Source organism: Podarcis muralis, chromosome 6 (genome assembly GCF_964188315.1).
Source record: "Podarcis muralis chromosome 6, rPodMur119.hap1.1, whole genome shotgun sequence".
NCBI lineage: Eukaryota > Metazoa > Chordata > Lepidosauria > Squamata > Lacertidae > Podarcis > Podarcis muralis.
In genome coordinates, this window is record NC_135660.1 from 9,220,912 (window position 1) to 9,242,722 (window position 21,811).

At 45.0% G+C, this 21,811-nt stretch overlaps 1 protein-coding gene across 8 annotated transcripts in view; it reads left to right on the top strand.

Annotated features, from left to right (window-relative positions):
* Positions 1-21,811, top strand: part of MCF2L2 (MCF.2 cell line derived transforming sequence-like 2) — a 224,741-nt gene that overhangs the window by 139,148 nt on the left and 63,782 nt on the right. For all 8 annotated transcript variants that reach the window (XM_077929727.1, XM_077929726.1, XM_077929730.1 and 5 more), the window contains exons 16-17: positions 20,895-20,961; positions 21,627-21,742. In XM_077929727.1, coding sequence (XP_077785853.1) covers positions 20,895-20,961; positions 21,627-21,742 — 183 coding nt within the window. The remainder of the gene's footprint in view (positions 1-20,894; positions 20,962-21,626; positions 21,743-21,811) is intronic.

Consider the following 21,811-nt stretch of genomic DNA (forward strand, 5'->3'; position numbering starts at 1 on the left):
ACATTGTTTTTAGAGGAGGAAAACAAGGGAAAAAACATTCTGAATGAAACAGTGGATGTATCATTTTTGTGCTTCATGCTGTGGCCACAGACATGTGATCTGATGGTGAATTTGGGGTGACCCAATGCAAAAATCCTGAGAATTCCTGTGGATCCATGCTTTGTAACCACGTTTTTGCACCATTGTGGCCCCAGGCAACAGTGGGTGCGTGATTTTTTGGGTGCAGGCTATAGCCATGGACATGCTATGTGATCTGATGGTGAATTTGGGGTGACCCAATGCAAAGATCCTGAGGATCCATGTGGATCCATGCTTTTTAACCACGTTTTTGCACCATTGCAGCCCCAGGCAACAGTGGGTGCGTGATTTTTTTGGTGCAGGCTGTAGCCATGGGCATGCTATGTGATCTGATGGTGAATTTGGAGTGACCCAATGCAAAGATCCTGAGGATCCATGTGGATCCATGCTTTTTAACCACGTTTTTGCACCATTGCAGCCCCAGGCAACAGTGGGTGCGTGATTTTTTTGGTGCAGGCTGTAGCCATGGACATGCTATGTGATCTGATGGTGAATTTGGGGTGACCCAATGCAAAGATCCTGAGGATCCATGTTGATCTATGCTTTGTAACCACATTTTAAGTGGGGAGCGAAGGAAAAACAAAGAAGGGACATGAGAGGGGTGTGCAGAGAAGCAGCTGGCTAAGAATGCTGGAGAGGGATAACGGGTGGGAGGAAAGAAAGGCAAAAGTTCCCCCCCAAGCCAGCCAGCCATCTCTCTCTCTCTCTCTCTCTCTCTCTCTCTCTCTCTCCCTCCCTCCCCCCCTCTCTCTCCCTCCCCCCCTCTCTCCCTCTCCCTCCCCCACTCTCTCTCCCTCTCCCCCAGCAGCACCGGAGCACAGAGAGGAATTAGAAAGAACGACACTCTGCTTGCCTGGAGGGGAGGGGCTTTCCCTGCTCTTTGTTCCGTTTGAGCAAACACAGCAACGAAACAGAGGAGGGTGGGCAGTAAGACCTTGAGGCAGAATGCAGGAAAGCAATCACTTCCTCTTTTCAGGTTTCCCTTCTCCGTGACTCGCAATTTGACTTTTGCTTGATTTTTTGGCTCCAGGGACCACACATTCGCTCCATAACACGCACAGACATTTCCCCTTCCTTTTTAGGAGAAAAAATCTGCGTGTTATAGAGGGAAAAATACGGTAGTTTAGGTAGTCTGCAAAAGGCTTCCATTCTTCCACAAAACAATCATCATTAGGTTCTCTTATTTTAGCTGTTATTTTTGCCAATTTTGCATAGTCCATATCTTTACTTACGGTTTATTTCCTTTCTGAATGGCTTCCCACGAGACATCGCAAAGTGGTTTACAATAGGATAACATATAAAAGAGTTACATATATAAAAGGAGGGTCTCCACCCCCATCGTTCAGTTCCTAGGTCCTTCTGGCCATTCACTCCCTGCGAGAAGAGAAGTTACAGGGAACCAGGCAGAGGGCCTTCTCGGTAGTGGTGCCCGCCCTGTGGAACGCCCTCCCTTCAGATGTCAAGGAGATAAACAACTATCTGACTTTTAGAAGACATCTGAAGGCAGTCCTGTTTAGGGAAGGTTTCAATGTTTGATGTCATATCATGTTTTTAATATTCTATTGTGCACACACACACACACACACACACACACACAGAGAGAGAGAGAGAGAGAATCATAGAGTTGGAAGAGATCTTGAGGGTCATCTAGTCCAAACCCCCTGCAATTCAGGAACCTTGATATGCCATCTCCCATCCACTTTTAAACCATACCGGGTCCTGCTTAGCTTTAGCAAATGTGCTGGCAGTTATATCGCTGCACCAGTTTAAAAACAACATAATGACTTTAGCAGGCTTGTGGCAAGAGGCACACGGTAAGAAAGCTCCTGAAAATGCAGTAGAGAAGGTGACTGTCCGATATGTCAGAGACATTTTAATTCATTCAGCCTTAATCACTCCAGGATGTATTTAGAAGAAGAAGAGTTTGGATTTGATATCCCGCTTTATCACTACCCGAAGGAGTCTCAAAGCAGCTAACATTCTCCTTTCACTTCCTCCCCCACAACAAACACTCTGTGAGGTGAGTGGGGCTGAGAGACTTCAAAGAAGTGTGACTAGCCCAAGGTCACCCAGCAGCTGCATGTGGAGGAGCGGGGAAGCAAACCCGGTTCCCCAGATTACCAGTCTATCGCTCTTAACCACTACACCACACTGGCTCTTACTTTTACTTTTATAAGGAAGAAAGCACAACCAATAGGGCTGCCATAGGGCGGCGTTGTTCTGTTTTCTGCAGTGGCACCTCGGGTTAAGAACTTAATTCGTTCCGGAGGTCCATTCTTAACCTGAAACTGTTCTTAACCTGAGGTACCACTTTAGCTAATGGGGCCTCCCGCCGCAGCCGCCGCACGATTTCTGTTCTCATCCTGAAGCAAAGTTCTTAACCCGAGGTAATATTTCTTTGTTAGCAGGGTCTGTAACCTGAAGCATCTGTAACCTGAAGCGTCTGTAACCCGAAGTACCACTGTATAGGATTGCCTTCAGACGGCTTGGGGGTCAGATAACTCCATACCCTCCAACATTTCTCCAATGAAAATAGGGACATCCTAAGGAAAAGTGGGACATTCCGGGATCAAATCAGAAAGCGGGATGGCTTCTCCAAATCAGGGACATCCCTGGAAAATAGGGACACCTGGAGGGTCTGCATTGCATGTGTGTTGCGTGCATGATATCACTCATGTGCAATGCGGCCAGGATGTCACGGCTGTGCACTGCACACTCAGCCCCCTCCTAGATGAGACCTTCCTTCCTTCCTCCCTCCCAGAAAACATCTCCATCACCTGGCCCCCTTTAGCCAGCATGCAGTGAGTTGCTGGCATTGATCCAGCCAACCAGCTGTGGCACAGCTAGGGGGCAGGAATCACTGGGCAGCCTGTGGCACTGAAGCTCACCTGAAAGTGTCCGGAGGTCCACCAGTGGATCTTGTCCCATTGTTTGAGAAGCACTGGTTTATACTGGCTCTCCAGGGTTTCTATCAGGGGTCTTTCCCAGCCCTAGCTAGAGATGCTAGAGTTTGACCCTGTGACCTTTTGCATGTAAAACATGGTCTGTACCACGGATAGGGCCTGGTGCACACTTGGGTTTGTTGCAGAGGGAGTCTTATTTCCACTCTTCCAGTCTTATCGTTGCTGTTCAGGGAAGATCTGCTACATTCTTTTCTCCCTCATTCCTGCCTCTGAAGCATCACCAAGCAAACTTGTGTTAAGGCTTGAGAAATGTTTACATGGGGAATTAGTCCGATGCCTCCACATGAGTCAGCAGTGCTTGCTGCTACTGTTCATATGGACAGGACTTGGAGTTTAGGGCTTGGCAAATTTGGCAGAAAGGGATATTTCCTCATATTTTCTCTCTCTGTGTGTGTATTTACTCATCCATTTTCATATACTTCCTCCTCCCACACCACAACTTCTCCCTTTTCATTCCCTCATACAAACCCACCCAGGTTTTGAGGTCTTCAGGAGAGGCCCTTCTCTCAGTCCTGCCACCCTCACATGGGTGGTGTTATGTATCCAGTGGTCCGTGTTTGCCTGAGCTTGAGTCTGGACTAAGGATTCTGAGCTCCTATGTTCTGATTCGATACATGATGCCCAATCACAGAACATTTCAGGATTTGGGCCTCTGCCATTGGCCCTTGAACTCTGAGTCGTGATTCGCAGCTTGGGAGTTTAGACAGCCAATCACGTTGGGAGTGGGAGTGGCCCAGGCTTTCAGGAATGTATATAAGCAGTTGCTTTGCCCCTGTTTCCCAGTTATGTAGTTCAATAAAGGTTCTTGCTGTTATCATTGTGTCTTGCCTTGTGGGAACCCGCCTACCCTTCAGGTGGGGTCACGGAACTCCCTCCCCGGAGAAGTTAGACTGGCTTCTTCCTTGTAGTTCTTTCACCAGTGAAGACCTTCTTGTTCCAACAGGCTTTGGGGGATCAACTGCTTTTAACGAAAGAACAGGCGCCATGCTGTTCTTATTGCAATTATTTGTATGTTTTAAACAGATTTTATATACAGTTGTACCTTGGCTCCCGAACGCCTTGGCTCCTGAATGATCAAAACCTGGAAGTGAGTGTTCCGGTTTTTGAACGATTTTCAGAAGCCGAACATCCAGCATGGCTTCCGATTGGCTGCAGGATGCTCCTGCAGCCAATCGGAAGCCACGCTTTGGTTTCCAAACGTTTTGGAAGTCAAACGGACTTCCGGAACAGATTCTGTTTGACTCTCAAGGTATGACTGTATGTTGTAATACTATTAATGTTTAATTGTTTTTTAACGATAGCCTTTTCTATGTTTTTAGTGATTCTTGTTTTTTGTTTGGTCTGTAAGTCACCTTGAGTTCCATCAGGGGCAAAGGCAGGGTATAAATAAATATATCATCATCATCATCATCATCATCGTGCAGTTCATGTTGGGGCTCCATAAAGAAACAGGAACTCCACCTTACTTGCTAACTGTCCATACCTCCCTGAGACCCCCCCCCCAGGTATAGAGCGGTATGTATAAACAAACAAACAAACAAACAAATAAATAAATAAATAGTTTTATCAACACCACCATTCAGTCCATCACTGAGACTAAATGGAGATAAGTGGAAAATATTAACTGTTAATCTGTCACTGATGCTTTAGCTGAGATTTCTGCATTGCAGGGGGTTGGATTAGATGACCCTGAGGGTCCCTTCCAACTCTTAAGATTCTATGATTCTACGAAATGTGATTTATAAGAAAAATCCTCCTTTCCTCCTGTTCATGAATGGAGCGGTGAGCTTGCTGAGCTTGACCACCCACCCCCCCTTTCCTCTGAGCGGGGGCCTGTTCTGCTCATGCGGTGCAATAGCGGCATTCTGAGCCCATACCGTTCCCTAGCGTGGAACAGAACAGGGCAGCCGTTGTGCGCAAATAGCTCCACGTTTGTGCAGGAGGTCCAGGGAGCTTTGGGCTATGAGTGGTGTTGCTCCTGCATAATGAATCAGATGCAATTCTGTGCTCATGTTACGCCTGCATGAATGAGCTGCGATTTCCATAGTCTGTGTCACTTGCAGAATTTATTTCTATGCCTGGGATGCCAAAGTGCGCTTGTGTTTCTTGGACAGCAGAACCGCCCCCCTCCAAAAAAACCAACAACAACCAAAAGGCAAATTTGCTTTGGCAATTTGCTGAGATCATAGTTCCCTCAATACAGGCAGTGAGGTCATCTGCAGCAAGGAGCAGATCTCTCCCTCCCCACCCCCACCCCCTCCGGAGTGGCCCCAGTGCAGTAAAATAACCTCCTTTGAAAGTGTGATTGTGTACCTCTCAGACCCTCCAAATGTCCCAATTTTTCCAGGGACAGTCCCGGATTTATGGAAGCCGTCCCAGTTTGATCTCAGAATGTTCCGCTTTCCCTTAGGACGTCCCTATTTTCATCTAAGAAATGTTGGAGTTATGCGACTCCCGAGCCAATAAGATAAATACTATGCAACCTTTAGAAGACATCTGAAGGCAGCCCTGTATAGAGAAGTTTTTAAATGTTTAATGTTTTATCATGTTTTTATATGTGCTGGAAGCTGCCCAGAGTGGCTGGGGCAGGCCAGTCAGATGGGTTGGGTACAAATGCCAAAATGAATAATAATATTATTATGGAATAAAGGTAAAGGGACCCCTGACCATTTAGGTCCAGTCGTGACTGACTCTGGGGTTGCGGCGCTCATCTTGCTTTATTGGCCGAGGGAGCTGGCGTACAGCTTCCAGGTCAGGTGGCCAGCATGACTCAGCCGCTTCTGGCGAACCAGAGCAGCACACGGAAACGCCGTTTACCTTCCCGCCGCAGCGGGACCTATTTATGTACTTGCACTGGTATGCTTTCAAACTGCTAGGTTGGCAGGAGCAGGGACTGAGCAATGGGAACTCACCCCGTTGCGGGGATTCGAAGCGCCGACCTTCTGGTTGGCAAGTCCTAGGCTCTGTGGTTTAACCCACAGCGCCACCCGTGTCCCATGGTTATGGAATAGCACCTCCCTATTTTCACCGGAGACATGTTGGAGGGTTTGTTCTCTCTTGGCCTTGATGCCATTGTATAAAGGCCACCTAAGATCATGCAGCTTATTATGGGTAGATGTGTAGACACCACAAACCCACATCTTCCCAATAATGTGTACGGGGTGTGTAAAGATGTCGCCCAACATCACCATATCAGCTCTTTCCCACCCTGCTTCACGCAATTGGCTGCTGCTTCCAATGAGTATATAAACTCAATAAATAAATACATGAGTCTGTGGGTGGTCTTTCCATTGTTTGTTTGCTTCTTTCAATTACTGTATTTTTCGCTCCATAAGGCGCACTTTCCCCCTCTTAAAATCTAAGGGAAAATGTCTGTGTGTCTTATGGAGCGAATGTGTGGTCCATGGGGCTGGGGGGGGGGGGCTTCCCCCGCCAGCCCCGAACTGCTCTTTGGTGCTGGGGGTGGGGGAAAGCTGGGCTTACCGCCAGGCCCACAAGCTCGGGGAACAGTGGGAAGGCTGTGCGCAGCCTTTCGGCTGCTCCCCGACCTGCTCTTTGGGGCTGGCGATGGGGGAAAGCAGCGCTTCCCTCCGCCAGCCCCAAAGAGCAGGTCGAAAGGAACCCGAAGCCGCCGGAGCGTAGCGGGAACTCTCGCCACGCTCCGGAGGCTTCAGGTTGCCTTCACTAAAGGTGACTGAAGGCACTGAACACACCTTATTTTAGAGGGGGAGAACAAGAAAAAAAATTCTCCCCCTCTCTGTGTAGCGCCTCCTGCCGCTTCGCTGAAGGGGCGCTGCGCAGAGAGGGGGAGATTTTTTTTTCTTGTACTCCCCCTCTAAAACAAGGTGCGTCCTATGGTCGGGTGCATCCTATAGAGCGCAAAATACGGTACATGTTACGATAATGGCACGTGGGGCAGGGTACGCCATGGGAGCCATCAGACCCCTGTGTAATGCATGACTGTAGGCAACCTAATTCAATGAAATAATTGGGGCATTTTTCTGGGGGTTTGGGGCAGGGGTTTGGCCTACTTTGGGTTACAATTGGTGGAGTAACCGGGAAAGAGAACAAGAGCTGCCTTGCAACAGGCTCAGGGAGACTGCTTTCATTGCTGATTTGTTTTTTTATTATTATTATTTTTTATTATTTTTTATTATAGAATCATAGAATCATAGAGTTGGAATAGACCACAAGGGCCATCGAGTCCAACCCCCTGCCAAGCAGGAAACACCATCAGAGCACTCCTGACATATGGTTGTCAAGCCTCTGCTTAAAGACCTCCAGAGAAGGAGACTGCACCACACTCCTTGGCAGCAAATTCCACTGTCGAACAGCTCTTGCTGTCAGGAACTTCTTCCTAATGTTTAGGTGGAATCTTCTTTCTTGTAGTTTGGATCCATTGCTCCGTGTCTGCTTCTCTGGAGCAGCAGAAAACAACCTTCCTCTCTTCTCTATATGGCATCCTTTTATATATTTGAACATGGCTATCATATCACCCCTTAACCTCCTCTTCTCCAGGCTAAACATGCCCAGCTCCCTTAGCCGTACCTCATAAGGCATCGTTTCCAGGCCTTTGACCATTTTGGTTGCCCTCCTCTGGACACATTCCAGTTTGTCAGTGTCCTTCTTGAACTGTGGTGCCCAGAATTGGACACAGTACTCCAGGTGAGGTCTGACCAGAGCAGAATACAGTGGCACTATTACTTCCCTTGATCTAGATGCTATACTCCTATTGATGCAGCCCAGAATTGCATTGGCTTTTTTAGCTGCCGCGTCACACTGTTGGCTCATGTCAAGTTTGTGGTCAACTAAGACTCCTAGATCCTTTTCACATGTACTGCTCTCAAACCAGGTGTCACCCATTTTATTAATTTCCAATAAAAAAGAATTTTTAGTCATACATCTTCCCTTTTTTACAATGTTTCTATACATATTTCTTCACAAAGCTTCCTGTAAACCCACAAACGTTATTTGTTCATCACATATGCTTTTCATATAATCCACAAATTTACTCCAGTCCTCAGTGAACTTGTGATCTCGTTGGTTTCGGACTTTCCCTGTTAATTTATCTAGTTCTGCGTAGTCTGTTAATTTCATTCTCCACTCTTCTATAGATGGTAGTTCCTCCTGTTTCCATTTTTGGGCCAGTAGTATCCTTGCTGCCGTCACTGCATATAGAAATAATTTCTGATCTTTTCTATTTATTTCATTTCCAACCATTGCTAACAAAAAAGCTTCTGGTTTTTTAGCAAATGTATATTTCAACATCTTTTTCAACTCATTATATGTCTGTTCCCAGAATACTTTAACCTTATTACACTCCCACCACATATGATAAAACGTTCCTTCTTTTTCTTTACATTTCCAACATTTATTACTTACTTTATACATTTTTGCTAGTTTTACTGGAGTGATAGACCATCTATAAACCATCTTCATCACATTTTCTTTCAGTGCAGTACAGGCTGTAAATTTTATCCTTTCATTCCATAATTTATTCCACTCATCAAATTGTATATTATACTCAAAATCCCTGGCCCACTGAATCCTTACTGATTTTACCTCTTCATCTTTAGTATGCCATTCTAGCAACAATTTATACATTTTGACAGGTTTTTAATTTCATTACTCACTATTTCTTTTTGAAACTTTGACTCTTTTTCCAAAAAGCCTCTCTCTTTTAACTCTTTTTTAAACATTTCATTAATCTGATAGTAATGCAACCAATCATTAACATATTCCTTGACTTCCTCATATGGTTTTAACTTCCATTTTCCCTCTTCTTTAATAATCAAATCCCCGTAAGTTATCCACCCCCCTTTCATGTTAATTTTTTTCACACTCATAACTTCTAGAGGTGATAACCAATGGGGTATTTTTGCTTCTAATAGGTTTTTATACCTATCCCATACTTCTATCAGAGATCTTCAAAAAATGTGGCTTGCAAAACCTTTATGAACTTTTTTCTTATCATACCATAAATAAGCGTGCCATCCAAATCTATTATCAAATCCTTCCAAGTCCAACAATTCCGTATTTTCTAATTTCACCCACTCCTTTAACCAACAGAGGCAAGATGCTTCGTAATATAATTTCAAGTCCGGCAGGGCGAAGCCTCCTCTTTCTTTCCCATCTGTCAACAATTTAAATTTTATTCTAGGCTTCTTGCCCTGCCAGATATATCTTGAAATTATTTTTTGCCAGTCCTTAAATATAGTTGCCCCTTTTATAACCGGAATTGTCTGGAATAAAAATAACATTTTCGGCAAAACACTCATCTTTATCGTTGTCATTCTTCCCCAGAATGATAATTTCATCCTTCCCCACACCTCTAGATCTCTTTTAATTCCATTCCACATTGGCATATAATTATTTTGAAATAAATCAATATTTTTGGGGGTCACCCAAATTCCCAAGTATTTAACTTTTTTCACCACTTCAATCTCAGTCTGTTGTTGCATTATTTCTATCATATCTTGATCCATATTTTTAACAATCATTTTCGGGTTTTTTCTATTCAAAATAAAACCTGCCATTTTACCTAATTGTTCTATTTCCTCTAGTACTTCTTTGGTACTTTTTAACGGTTCCTCCACTGTTAAAACCAAATCATCAGCAAATGCTTCAACTTTGTATTCATTTCGACCAACTGTAACTCCCTTAATTTTTTCATTTTTCCTTACTGATCTTAGAAGAACCTCCAGTACCATGATGAAAAGTAACGGTGACAGAGGACAACCCTGTCTTGTGCCTTTAGCTATTTTAATCTTTTCTGTTAGTACATTATTTACTATCAACTTTGCTGTTCTGGATATATCGCTTTGATACCATTGAAAATCCCTTGACCTAAGTCCATCATCTCTAAATTCTTCAACATAAATTCCCAAGATATATTATCAAAGGCCTTTTCAGCATCCACAAATATTAGCATAGCTTGTTTATCATTCCTGGCAGTCAGATATTCCACAATGTCTATTATATTTCTTATATTATCTTTCATCTGTCTGCCAGGTCGAAAACCCGCTTGATCTTTATGAATATAGTCTTGCAATGTTTTTTCCAACCTTTGCTGATTTGTGAGCCACCTGGAGATTTTCAGAGAGGTGGGAGCAAGAGGGGGAAACGCTCCAAGTCATAAACAACTTTTGCAGTCACCTTTTGTCCCCGCAAGCAGTGTTGACAGTGGTAATCAGCGGGTGAACAGGATCTCCTTTACAAGGAACATTGGGTTACACTCATTTGCTCATCGCATTCAGGACAGAGGAAAAGTTCCACCCACACCCACAGCTGCGTGCCTAGCAAATGGGATGACGTGATGGCAGATGTGTTCTGCTTGGCTAGATGCATCTCAGGTGTCCCTCGGACCTGGACATCCGTTCTGAATTAATACACAGGCCTGCTTATGCGACGAGACCCCTTCTCCCCGATAGGCAGTTGGGAGGAAAGCGCCCTTTGAAATACTTCCCGCATGCTTTCATGTTGCTGTGGGGAGTTCCTGTGAGTCAGAAGCGGAGCATGGAATGGGAGCTGTTTACAATACAGCATTTCTATAGGACCACACCGTTAAAAAAATTCTGCGAAAGGTTGCACTTTTGCTTTGGAAGATCAGGTTCAGCAAGATTGGTAACCAGATTGGCTGGTGATGACGTTTGTCTTCTACCTTGATTTGTGTCGCAGTACAAATAAAGTCAGGGTCTAACCTTCCTATTACGTTAATGGTGTGATTTAGCAATCCATTATTTTTTTAATACCAACCATGCTGGCGGGATTGGGGAGAAATTGTTCTTGCCAATTCAGAGTAGAGATGTGAGGTTTAAGGTTTCCTTTTCCGGCATGACAATTGGCATTAAAAAAGAAGAAAAAAATCCCATTGGCCCCAATAGCAACTTTCCCCCCAAATGTTAATTGTCACATGGCAGGGCGGTTTTCAAGAAGGTGGAAAGCTTAAAAGCTTCAAGTTGTGTTTCTAGGGCCAATGATAATACAGTAGTACCTCAGGTTACATACGCTTCAGGTTACATACGCTTCAGGTTAAAGACTCTGCTAGCCCAGAAATAGTGCTTCAGGTTAAGAACTTTGCTTCAGGATGAGAACAGAAATTGTGCTCCGGCAGCGCGGCGGCAGCAGGAGGCCCCATTAGCTAAAGTGGTGCTTCAGGTTAAGAATGGACCTCCGGAACGAATTAAGTACTTAACCTGAGGTACCACTGTACACTCTTCAGAGACTCTTTAACTGTGGTTCCTTCTCTGCTTAGCAGGGGTTGGAGAAAAGCAACTACCAGACTTTTAGAAGACATCTGAAGCCAGCCCTGTTTAGGGAAGCTTTTAATGTTTAATAGGTTATTGTATTTTAATATTCTGTTGGAAGCCACCCAGAGTGACTGGGGAAACCCAGCCAGATGGGCGGGGTATAAATAATAAATTATTATTATAGATGACACTTTGGGTCCCTCCAAACTCTACAATTCTATTATTTTATTCCAGTGCTTTCCGTTAGCAGGAACAAAAGTGCACCCTAATAGCAAAAAATAAATAAATAAATGGATTTCTCACTACCTTAAGAATATATATATATTCTGAGATCTTCCTGGTTTTCAGAAAGAAAAGCAGCCCCAACCAACACACTAGCCCAAAACAGCTGGAGGACATCAGGCTGCGGAAGCCTGTGGTGTAGCAAAAGCTTTGGTTGTGTGCACGCCATTCATTTAAAACACATTTAAAGCAATCCTCCCCCCCCCCCAAATAATCATGGGAATTGTAGTTTATCCTTCGCAGAACTACAGTTCCCAGCACCCTTAAGAAACTACGGTTCCCAGGATTCTTTTGCAAGTGTTTTAAATGTGTAATGTGCGGACAGTTAACTTCCCATAAAACAAGCTTCCTTGCCTTTTTCTGTCAAACGTTAAGTTTCACCATATGCGAAGCAAGATCCAGTTATACTGGCTTTGGCAGGCCTAATTAGGGACTTGTGCAACGTTCTGAAGCTGAAAAACCATATCATTATTATTTGTGGTATACCTGCCGGCTCACGCATATCTCGTGTGCCTATAAACAGTCAGATTAGCTCTAATTAAGAAATGCCGCAGTTCCTTTGAGCTTCCCTGGCAAGCGCATGTTGCCAAAACAGCAGTGCTGGGGTGGTTGGACAGTCATGGTTGTTGGATGAATGAGGAGGTTTCATAAAGAGCTTGGAGAAGAAAGAGAGCCAAAACAGACTTCTGACGACTATGAGCTTTTTTGGTGTGTGTTGTCCCCCCCCCCCCCCGCCGCCCAATCGCTCAGAGAAAAACAACCACACACCATTGCTGTAAGTGAGGGATGGCAGAGCAAGATGATGTTTGCGGAAGTGCACTTGGTTGGAGTCGCAGTGGTCACATGGCTTCCTTTACAAGTCCTCTCTGAAGATGTAATAAGGGAGAGCAACAGGGCCTTTGAAATGGCCCATCAACAGCACCTGAATAAGCAGGCTGAGCATGAAGAAAAAGCTCACCTGGACACAACCTTCCTCCTCATAAGTCATTCATCCAAGAATCCAGGTCCCATAGGTAAAGGTAAAGGGACCCCTGACCATTAGGTCCAATCATGGCCGACTCTGGGGTTGCGGCGCTCATCTCGCTTTATTGGCCAAGGGAGCCGGCATACAGCTTCCGGGTCATGTGGCCAGCATGACTAAGCCGCTTCTGGCGAACCAGAGCAGCACACAGAAACACCGTTTACCTTCCTGCCGGAGTGGTACCTATTTATCTACTTGCACTTTGACGTGCTTTTGAACTGCTAGGTTGGCAGGAGCAGGGACTGAGCAACGGGAGCTCACCCCATTGCAGGGATTTGAACCGCCGACCTTCTGATCGGCAAGTCCTAGGCTCTGTGGTTTAACCCACAGCGCCAACCGCGTTCCATGCTTTCCCCATAATAAGGACTGGTGGCGTGAGCTGTTCATTGAGGGTCGGAGAGCCCCTGCACTGTTGCCGCACAGGCAAAGCCTCATCTCAAGAGCAGGCAGAAGCAACATTTGGGGAAAGGGAAATAGAGAACGCAGTTGCACACTCATTTCAAAACATGCCCACCCACGTGCACAAACAACATGGACCATAGCTTTCACTTTAGATCGTTTTATTGCAAACCACTATGTACAGAAGCATGCTGTGAAACCACTCCACCCCCACCGGCTCCTGTGCATTTCAAGGGCAACGTGTTTGTACACACACAGGTAATGCCAGATAGGTATATTTGGGCAAATTTGGGTACAAAGTCAACATCCACAGCTCTATCCCTGCAGCAAGACAATTAAATGCTGCAATCGTTCTGTTGTGTTCTCTGACTTATCTCTTAAACAACAAGCACCCAGCCTTTTGTTTTGCTGAGCAAGGGTTACTAAGAAACCAGGTGGCAAATGATGGGTTTTGTGCGCCCTGGTTGTTATCAGCATTAGGTTATAAGGATGAGACACCATGGCATGTTAATCACACGCAGTTCCTCCCTGCTCAAACAACAGCTGCTCTGCATGTTCCTACAAGAGACTTCACCACCATTTCCCAATCTATTCCTGCTCTCCCACTTTGCAGCTACTTTTGAACCCACTGGGCTTTCTAGAAGCCTGGCACCCTGGTGCTTTCTGGCTGAGAGTCAGCCTGCTATTGCTGCTCGCATTTACTGTGCCACTGAATGCCACTCCTAGAATCATATACAGTGGTGCCCCGCAAGACGAATGCTTCGCAAGACGAAAAACTCGCTAGACGAAAGGGTTTTCCGTTTTTTGAGTCGTTCCGCAAGATGAATTTCCCTATGGGCTTGCTTCGCAAGACGAAACGTCTTGCGAGTTCTTGCGAGTTTGTTTCCTTTTTCTTAAAGCCGCTAATAGCCGCTAAGCCGTTAAAAGCCGCTAAGCCGCTAATAGCCGTGCTTCGCAAGACGAAAAAACCGCAAGACGAAGAGACTCGCGGAACGGATTAATTTCGTCTTGCGAGGCACCACTGTATAGAGTTGGAAGGGACCACGAGGGTTTTTGAATTCTGAATTTTTTGTTATTCACGTTTTATACTGTATTTTATGCTGTTTTTTGTTGCATCAATTAAGTGTTTTAAATTTTTTGTTAGCCTCCCTGAGCCTGGTTTTCTGAACTGGGAAGGGTGGGGTATAAAAATATTATTATTACTGTTATTGTTGTTGTTATTATCATCTAATGCAGCCCCCTGCAATGAAGGAATCTTTGCCCGACGTGGGGCTCAAACCCACGACCCCGAGATCGGCCTCATGCTCTGCCAACTGAGCTATCCTTGATACTTTACGAAATTTACCAGCTGCCCTTCACCCAAAACCAATTCTAGGGCATGCATATACCAGATAAAAATATACAAGCAAACAACAAAGCATCAACACGCATAATGAGTCCTCATCCCTTGCCTCCTTGCCATACCAGGCTGCAGGTGAGAATTTCCAGGGAGAAAAGCGAGCACCCATATTTTCCTCCCCACAAGATTAAAGGCGTCATGATTGTGCAAATGAATCTGGCTGAATGCTTAATAAAGAGGTTTTCTGGAAGCAACGTCAGACTTGCACTCCAGCAGTTGCACCTGAAACGAACCTTGCTATAACCCTCACAGAAGCTATTTTCCTTTGGTTTGATCTGTAGACTCTCACATATCCCTGTTTATTTCTTTACAACTGGGAAACCCAGGAAGATGGGCAGATCTTTTGTTCTTCCTCTTGGTTGCACCCCCCTGGGATCTTCCTTTTATATTCCTTTATTTCATAAAAATATGCAGCTTGACTGCAAAAATGAACAAAGCACTTTACAAAAAGCAATAAAATTATCAATAAAAGCAGTTACAAACAGCAATTTAAAACATTTTAATGAAGAATTAAAGTCAGTGATGAGCTCAAGACTGATTAAGACACATGGAGATGTTAATCCATATATGCATAATCTTGTCTAAATGAAAAAGATCTAAGCAGGTGCTAAACAGAATAGACACAGCAAACCATGGCAAGTTCTTAAAAAAATGGGAGTGCCTGATCACCTCATCTGTCTCCTGAGAAATCTCTATGTGGGACAAGAAGCTACAGTTAGAACTGGATACAGAAAAACTGATTGGTTCAAAATTGGGAAAGGAGTACGACAAGGCTGTATATTGTCTCCCTACTTATTTAACTTATATGCAGAATTCATCATGCGAAAGGCTGGGCTGGATGAATCCCAAGCCGGAATTAAGATTGCCAGAAGAAATATCAACAACCTCAGATATGCAGATGACACAAACTTGATGGCAGAAAGTGAGGAGGAATTAAAGAACCTTTTAATGAGGGTGAAAGAGGAGAGCGCAAAATATGGTCTGAAGCTCAACATCAAAAAAACGAAGATCATGGCCACTGGTCCCATCACCTCCTGGCAAGTAGAAGGGGAAGAAATGGCGGCAGTGAGAGATTTTACTTTCTTGGGCTCCATGATCACTGCAGATGGTGACAGCAGTCACGAAATTAAAAGACGCCTGCTTCTTGGGAGGAAAGCAATGACAAAGGTTCATATAGTTAAAGCTACGGTTTTCCCAGTAGTGATGTATGGAAGTGAGAGCTGGACCATAAAGAAGGCTGATTGCCAAAGAATTGATGCTTTTGGATTATGGTGCTGGAGGAGACTCTTGAGAGTCTCATGGACTGCAAGAAGATCAAACCTATCCATTCTGAAGGAAATCAGCCCTGAGTGCTCACTGGAAGGACAGATCCTGAAGCTGAGGTTCCAATACTTTGGCCACCTCATGAGAAGAGAAGACTCCCTGGAAAAGACCCTGATGTTGGGAAAGATGGAGGGCACAAGGAGAAGGGGACGACAGAGGACGAGATGGTTGGACAGTGTTCTTGTAGCAACCAGCATGAGTTTGACCAAACTGCGGGAGGTGGTGGAAGACAGGAGTGCCTGGCGTGCTCTGGTCCATGGGGTCATGAAGAGGACTAAACGACTAAACAACAAACAGAATAGAGCGATGAGCTTGCCTGATATCAAGAGGCAAGGAGTTTCAAAGTGTAGGTGCTGCGACACACAGACAAAAAGATTTCTTACAAATGAGGAACAAGTATTAGGTGGCACCTGTTAAGTGCCGGTTCTGCTAATCAAAGCAGTTGAGTGGGGTAAGGTGATCTCAAAGGTAAGCTGGTCCCCAGTTGTTAGGGGCTTTATATACTAATAATAACACCTTGAACTGGTAGCAAACTGGTAGCAAATTAGCAACCAGTGCAGGTCTCTGAGCACAGGTGTTGTATGTTGGCAGGATCTCACTGCTGTCAGTACAGTGGTGCCTCGCAAGACGAAATTAATTCATTCCGCGAGTTTTGTCGTCTTGCGATTTTTTTCGTCTTGCGAAGCACGGTGTCGGGAAAGTTTTGGAAAAGCTTCAAAAATCACCAAAGTCTTTAAAAACCTCAAAAAAGGCTACCACACCGCGTGCTATGAGTTGCTCCTCGAAGTCAAGTCGCAACTGTATTAACGGTGTTAAGAAAAAGGAAACAAACTTGCAAGACGTTTCCGTCTTGCAAAGCAAGCCCATAGGGAAAATCGTCTTGCGAAGCAGCTCAAAAAACCCTTTCGTCTAGCGAGTTTTTTGTCTTGCGAGGCATTCGTCTTGCGAGGTACCACTGTAATTGTGCTGCAGCATCCTGCGCTAATCCAACCCAATGCTCCTCTGTAAAAGGAAAGTGGGTCTCCAGGGCCCCAAACTCTCCTGCCCTTTTAACTTTGTCAGTTCTGCCTCCCTGTCTGTTCCCAGAACATATTCACCAACACTGCACAGACACTTGTGTGCTTGGGACACACATTCCAGAGGGGTAGCTGTTATTAGCCTTGTTACAACAAACAGAAGGATTGCGACGCCTTAAAGACAAACATATACATTCTCTCTTCTTATTCTTCTCTTGGTAGCAGCTTCCTTGGAATCAGAGCCTAATAGAAATAGAGTTGAGAGGGATCTCAGGGGTCATGTAGCCCAACCCCCGCAATGCAGGAATCTCAACTAAAGCATCCATGACAGTTGGCCATCCATCTTCTGCTTACAAACCTCCAAGGAAGGTGAGCCCACCACCTCTCGTGGAAGTCTGTTCCACTGCCAAACAGCTCGGAAAGTTCTTCCTGGTGTTTTAGTTGGAATCTCCTTTCTTGCAACTTGAATCCGAGTTGGGTCTTACCCTCCAGAGCAGGAGAAAAAGAGATTGCTCCATGTGACAGCCCTTAAGATATCTGAAGATGGCTGTCGTATCTCCTCTCAGTCTCCTCTTTCCCAGGCTAAACATACCCAGCTCCTTCAACTATTCCTCATCAGGCTTGGTTTAAAGACCCTTTAACATCTTGGCTGCACACACATTCCAGCTTGTTGTCAATATCCTTCTTAAATTGTGGTGGCTGGAATAGGACACAGTACTCCAGGTGTGGTCTGACCAAAGTAGAATAGAGTGTACTATGACTTCCCTTGATTTGTACAATTTACTTCTGTTAATGCAGCCTAGAATAGCATTAGCTTTTTTTGCTGCTGCACCACATTGTTGACTCATGCTCTGAGTATAGAGACAGCTGAAACCACAAGTCTTTCCCTCCAGCTGCTTCCTTCTTGTAGTTTCCAGCCCTTTAGCAGGTTTCCGTAGCACCGCCTCCAGCTTCCTGTGCATCAATGAGGTGATCATCCCCAATACTAAGTAATATTGTCTCTCTCCCCACCAGGACTTAGTTTGAAGCTCTCCTGATCAGGTTCATGAGATTCTGAGGAAGCACATTCTTTCCATCTATCCCCAAAGCCCTTCCTCAAAGAAGTAGAGACCATGGTCCAAGAAGCCAAAACTTTCACCACAATGCCACCTGCGCAGCCAGTGGTTTTACTTCCAGTATTTTCCTCTCTGTCCTGCGTCATGACCTTCAACAGGAACGAGTGGTGAAAAAGGCCCTTCACTTTCCTACCCAGAGTCTCTTAGTCCCTAAGACTAAATCAGATGCAAGATAAAGTATTTGCTGAGGAAGTGAGCTCCTGGCAACAAAACCCCAAGACTATCATTGCTTTGCATCTTTGCAGCCTCTCAAAGATCGCTGCCTGCACCCGATTTCCGCCCCTTGCCGCAAGCGCCTCTCCATTCATTTGCTCTGCAAACATCTCCCTGCATAGGCTTTTGAGGCAGGGCGTGCGAATAAACAATTTACCCAAACAGTTTGCTTATTTAAAAAAGCACACAAACTTCGGTGTTCAAATAGAACGTCTAATCCCACAAGCCCTGTTCCCACATTCCCTTCGTACACCACCATCTCCTGCCCCCAATGTCTGTGGGCCTAACCAGTTCCACCCCTCTGACCTTGGTGCCTTCAGAGAAGGTCTGAAGCAGGAACTGGCTATACATGTATCGGATCCACCTCCATGTGAATCTGGAGCCCGAAGGCTCCGCTATGAGGGCCAAATCCCACTTCTGGTCTTTGCTGGGAGGTCAAAGGGGCAAGAGCCAGCTGGCTGTGCAAACATCTGGGCACTAGGAAATGAAGCCCCTGCAACTCCCTCAATGCATTCGCTTTTTTTTTGCATGGAGGGGATGCCTGCAAATGGGTGAAGCAGTGCACTGACATGAGGACGAGAATCATGTCCACACCCCAGAGATTTAACAGGGCAGTTTTACAGTTCAGCCTAAAAGTGTCAGACCAACCAGCCTCCTTCTCTTCCACAGCTCTTCCTTTAAACACACCTCTCCCTACCTCTAACCCATATTCCCCTTCTTTCATCCCCAAACCCCCTCTTGATCCTCCATAGCAGTGTTCCCCAACATTGGGCCTCCAGCTGTTTTTGGACTACAACTCCCATCATCCCTCGCTAGCAAGACCAGTGGTCAAGGATGATGGGAATTGTAGTCCAAAAACAGCTGGCGGCCCAAGGTTGGGGAACACTGCTCCATAGCATCACAGGTCCCACCTTTAACCCCAGCCACTTCCACCTGCCCCCTCCCCAATTCCTCCTCCTCTCTGGCTCCCCCCACCCTCACTGGAGGCTTAAAACTGCCATGCTTAAAACCTCCCTCTCTCCCATATTGCCACTCATTCCCCCTTGACTCCCAGCCAGTTCCACCTGCCCCTCCCCAGTTCCTTCTCTTTCCCTCCCCGCCCACCAGAAGACTAAAACTGTTATATTTACCTGCCTTTGCTTACTTTTCCCCCCACCTCCCAGCATCACACTGTTTTTACAAGAGCAACCTTACCCTGCCCCTGCCTTTATAACCTTGGGAAACAGCCAATGAAAACAGACTGATGATGCATTGCAAATTTATTATACAGTAAGATAAATCATTTATGTGACAAAGTAGAGAGCCAGTCCAGGAAACAGAAAGCAGAATTGTTTATATTAAATTGTAGTGGTGTGTACCTGTCGCCAAATCATATCATATTGAAAATGATCACATGCACACATGCAGTTAAGTTAAACGTTGCTTATTTGTGTCACTTGTTAATGTTTCTTTGTTGTGAAGAGCGGTGTTGGGAGTCCTGGAAGTATTAATTAGTGCTGACAATGAATGGGGGTCCAGCTACTCATTAAAAAAAATGTTTTAAGAAGGCAAACCCAAAATCCAGGCAAAACAGGGACAAAACTGAACAATGATTTGCCTGGGCCAGGTACAATCAGGACTGCAGAGGGAGATGACTGATGACATTTACCACCCCAAACCTTTTGTCCTTGATTCCCCATAATCCACAGGAGGTCTGGAGGGTGGCAACATGAGAACAGGCCATTTCAGTGGTGGTTCCCCACTTGTGGAATGCTCTCCTCAGGGAGACTCGCCTGGCACCATCATTACATAAATTTAGATGTTTGTTTTCCACCAGGCCATTGGCTTTTAATTATCTGCGACCTCCTTCAGTGAGTGGGATTTTTTAATCCTGCTTTAAAGGGGGGGAACAAACCTGTTTTAGATTTTTCTATGTTTTGCTTTATGCTGGTTTTAATGTATGCTCTTTAGTTATTGTTGTAAGATGCGTTGTGTTACATTGGTATTTTTTTTTAAAGAAAAGGACCAATAAGTTTAATATAGATCAATTCATTGGATGTGGCATGGCAGAACAGGATCTAGAATTTATATCCCAATGTGAAAAGGGATCCTCTCTTTTCTTTGGCTACCCTACTTCAAAATCTGGAGTACTTTGCATCAACAGTGTGGTGTAGTGGTTAGTGTGTTGGACTGAGATTCTAGTCACGACTCAGCTACCCATGGGGTGACTTTGGGCCACTCACTGACTCACAACCTCACCACACAGGGTTGTTGTGAGGATAAAATGGAGAAGAGGCTTGGGTTCCTTGAAGCAGGAGAGGAAAGGCAGGCTATCTGAGCCTTTGGGCTTGCCGATCAGAAGGTTGGTGGTTCAAATCCCCACGTCAGAGTGAGCTCCCATTGCTCTGTCCCAGCTCCTGCCAACCTAGCAGTTTGAAAGCACACCAGTGCAAGTAGATAAATAGGTACCTCTGCGGTGGGAAGGTAAACGGCGTTTCCGTGCGCTCTGGCTTCTGTTATGGTGTTCTGTTACGCCAGAAGTGGTTTAGTCATGCTGGCCACATGACCCAGAAAGCTATCTGTGGACAAATGCTGGCTCCCATGGCCTGAAAGCGAGGTGAGCGAAGCAACACCATAGTCACCTTTGACTGGACTTAGCTGTCCAGGGGTCCTTTACCTTTACCTATAATGTTTTTAAAATACTGTGCAATGCTCAGCCTTGAATTTAAATTTATTACTTCACCTTCTGCAAAGCAACATCTATTTTAAAACCACGGTTTAGCAGCAGAAACTACTATAAGTCTCTCTCTCTCTCTCTCTCTCTCTCTCTCTCTCTCTCTCTCTCTCTCTTCTTTAGCCATATAATAAATGAACTGATAGAAACAGAACGGGTTTATGCAGAGGAACTTCAAAGCATAATAGAGGTAAGTTGTGTATTTGCGGAAACTGAGGGTGAGGACTGATGGGAGGGAGCTTTCACATACCCTCCAACATTTCTCCGATGAAAATAGGGATGTACTATTCAATAATAGTACAGTGGTACCTCGCAAGACGAATGCCTCGCAAGACGGAAAACTCGCTAGACGAAAGGGTTTTTTGTTTTTTGAGCTGCTTCGCAAGACGATTTTCCCTATGGGCTTGCTTCGCAAGATGGAAACGTCTTGCAAGTTTGTTTCCTTTTTCTTAACACCGTTAATACAGTTGCGACTTGACTTCGAGGAGCAACTCATAGAACGCGGTGTGGTAGCCTTTTTTGAGGTTTTTAAAGACTTTGGTGATTTTTGAAGCTTTTCCAAAACTTTTCCGACACCGTGCTTCGCAAGACGAAAAAAATCGCAAGACGACAAAACTCGCGGAACAAATTAATTTCGTCTTGCGAGGCACCACTGTAATAGCAATATACTGTTATTACAGATTAGATTATTATAGATTGTGGGTGTGATGCTTTGCTCAGATTCATGGTTGAGCTTTATATGCAAACCATTGCTTTTCTTAATTGACAAAACAGCAGCAACTACAGCACCCTAACCTATATTTTTACCCTTTTGTTCTCACCATGTAACTCTTCCCCCCCTCTTATTTTAAACAGGGCTATGTATCTGAAATGGACAATCCTGATTTAATTCACTTGATCCCAACTGCAGTGTCAAACAAGAAAGAAGTTCTTTTTGGAAACCTCTCAGAGATTTATGAATTCCACAACAGGTTTGCACACTTCCTGACATGCTGTTCTGTTGGGACCACACATGGGTGCTTTAGAATGGAAGTTGTGGA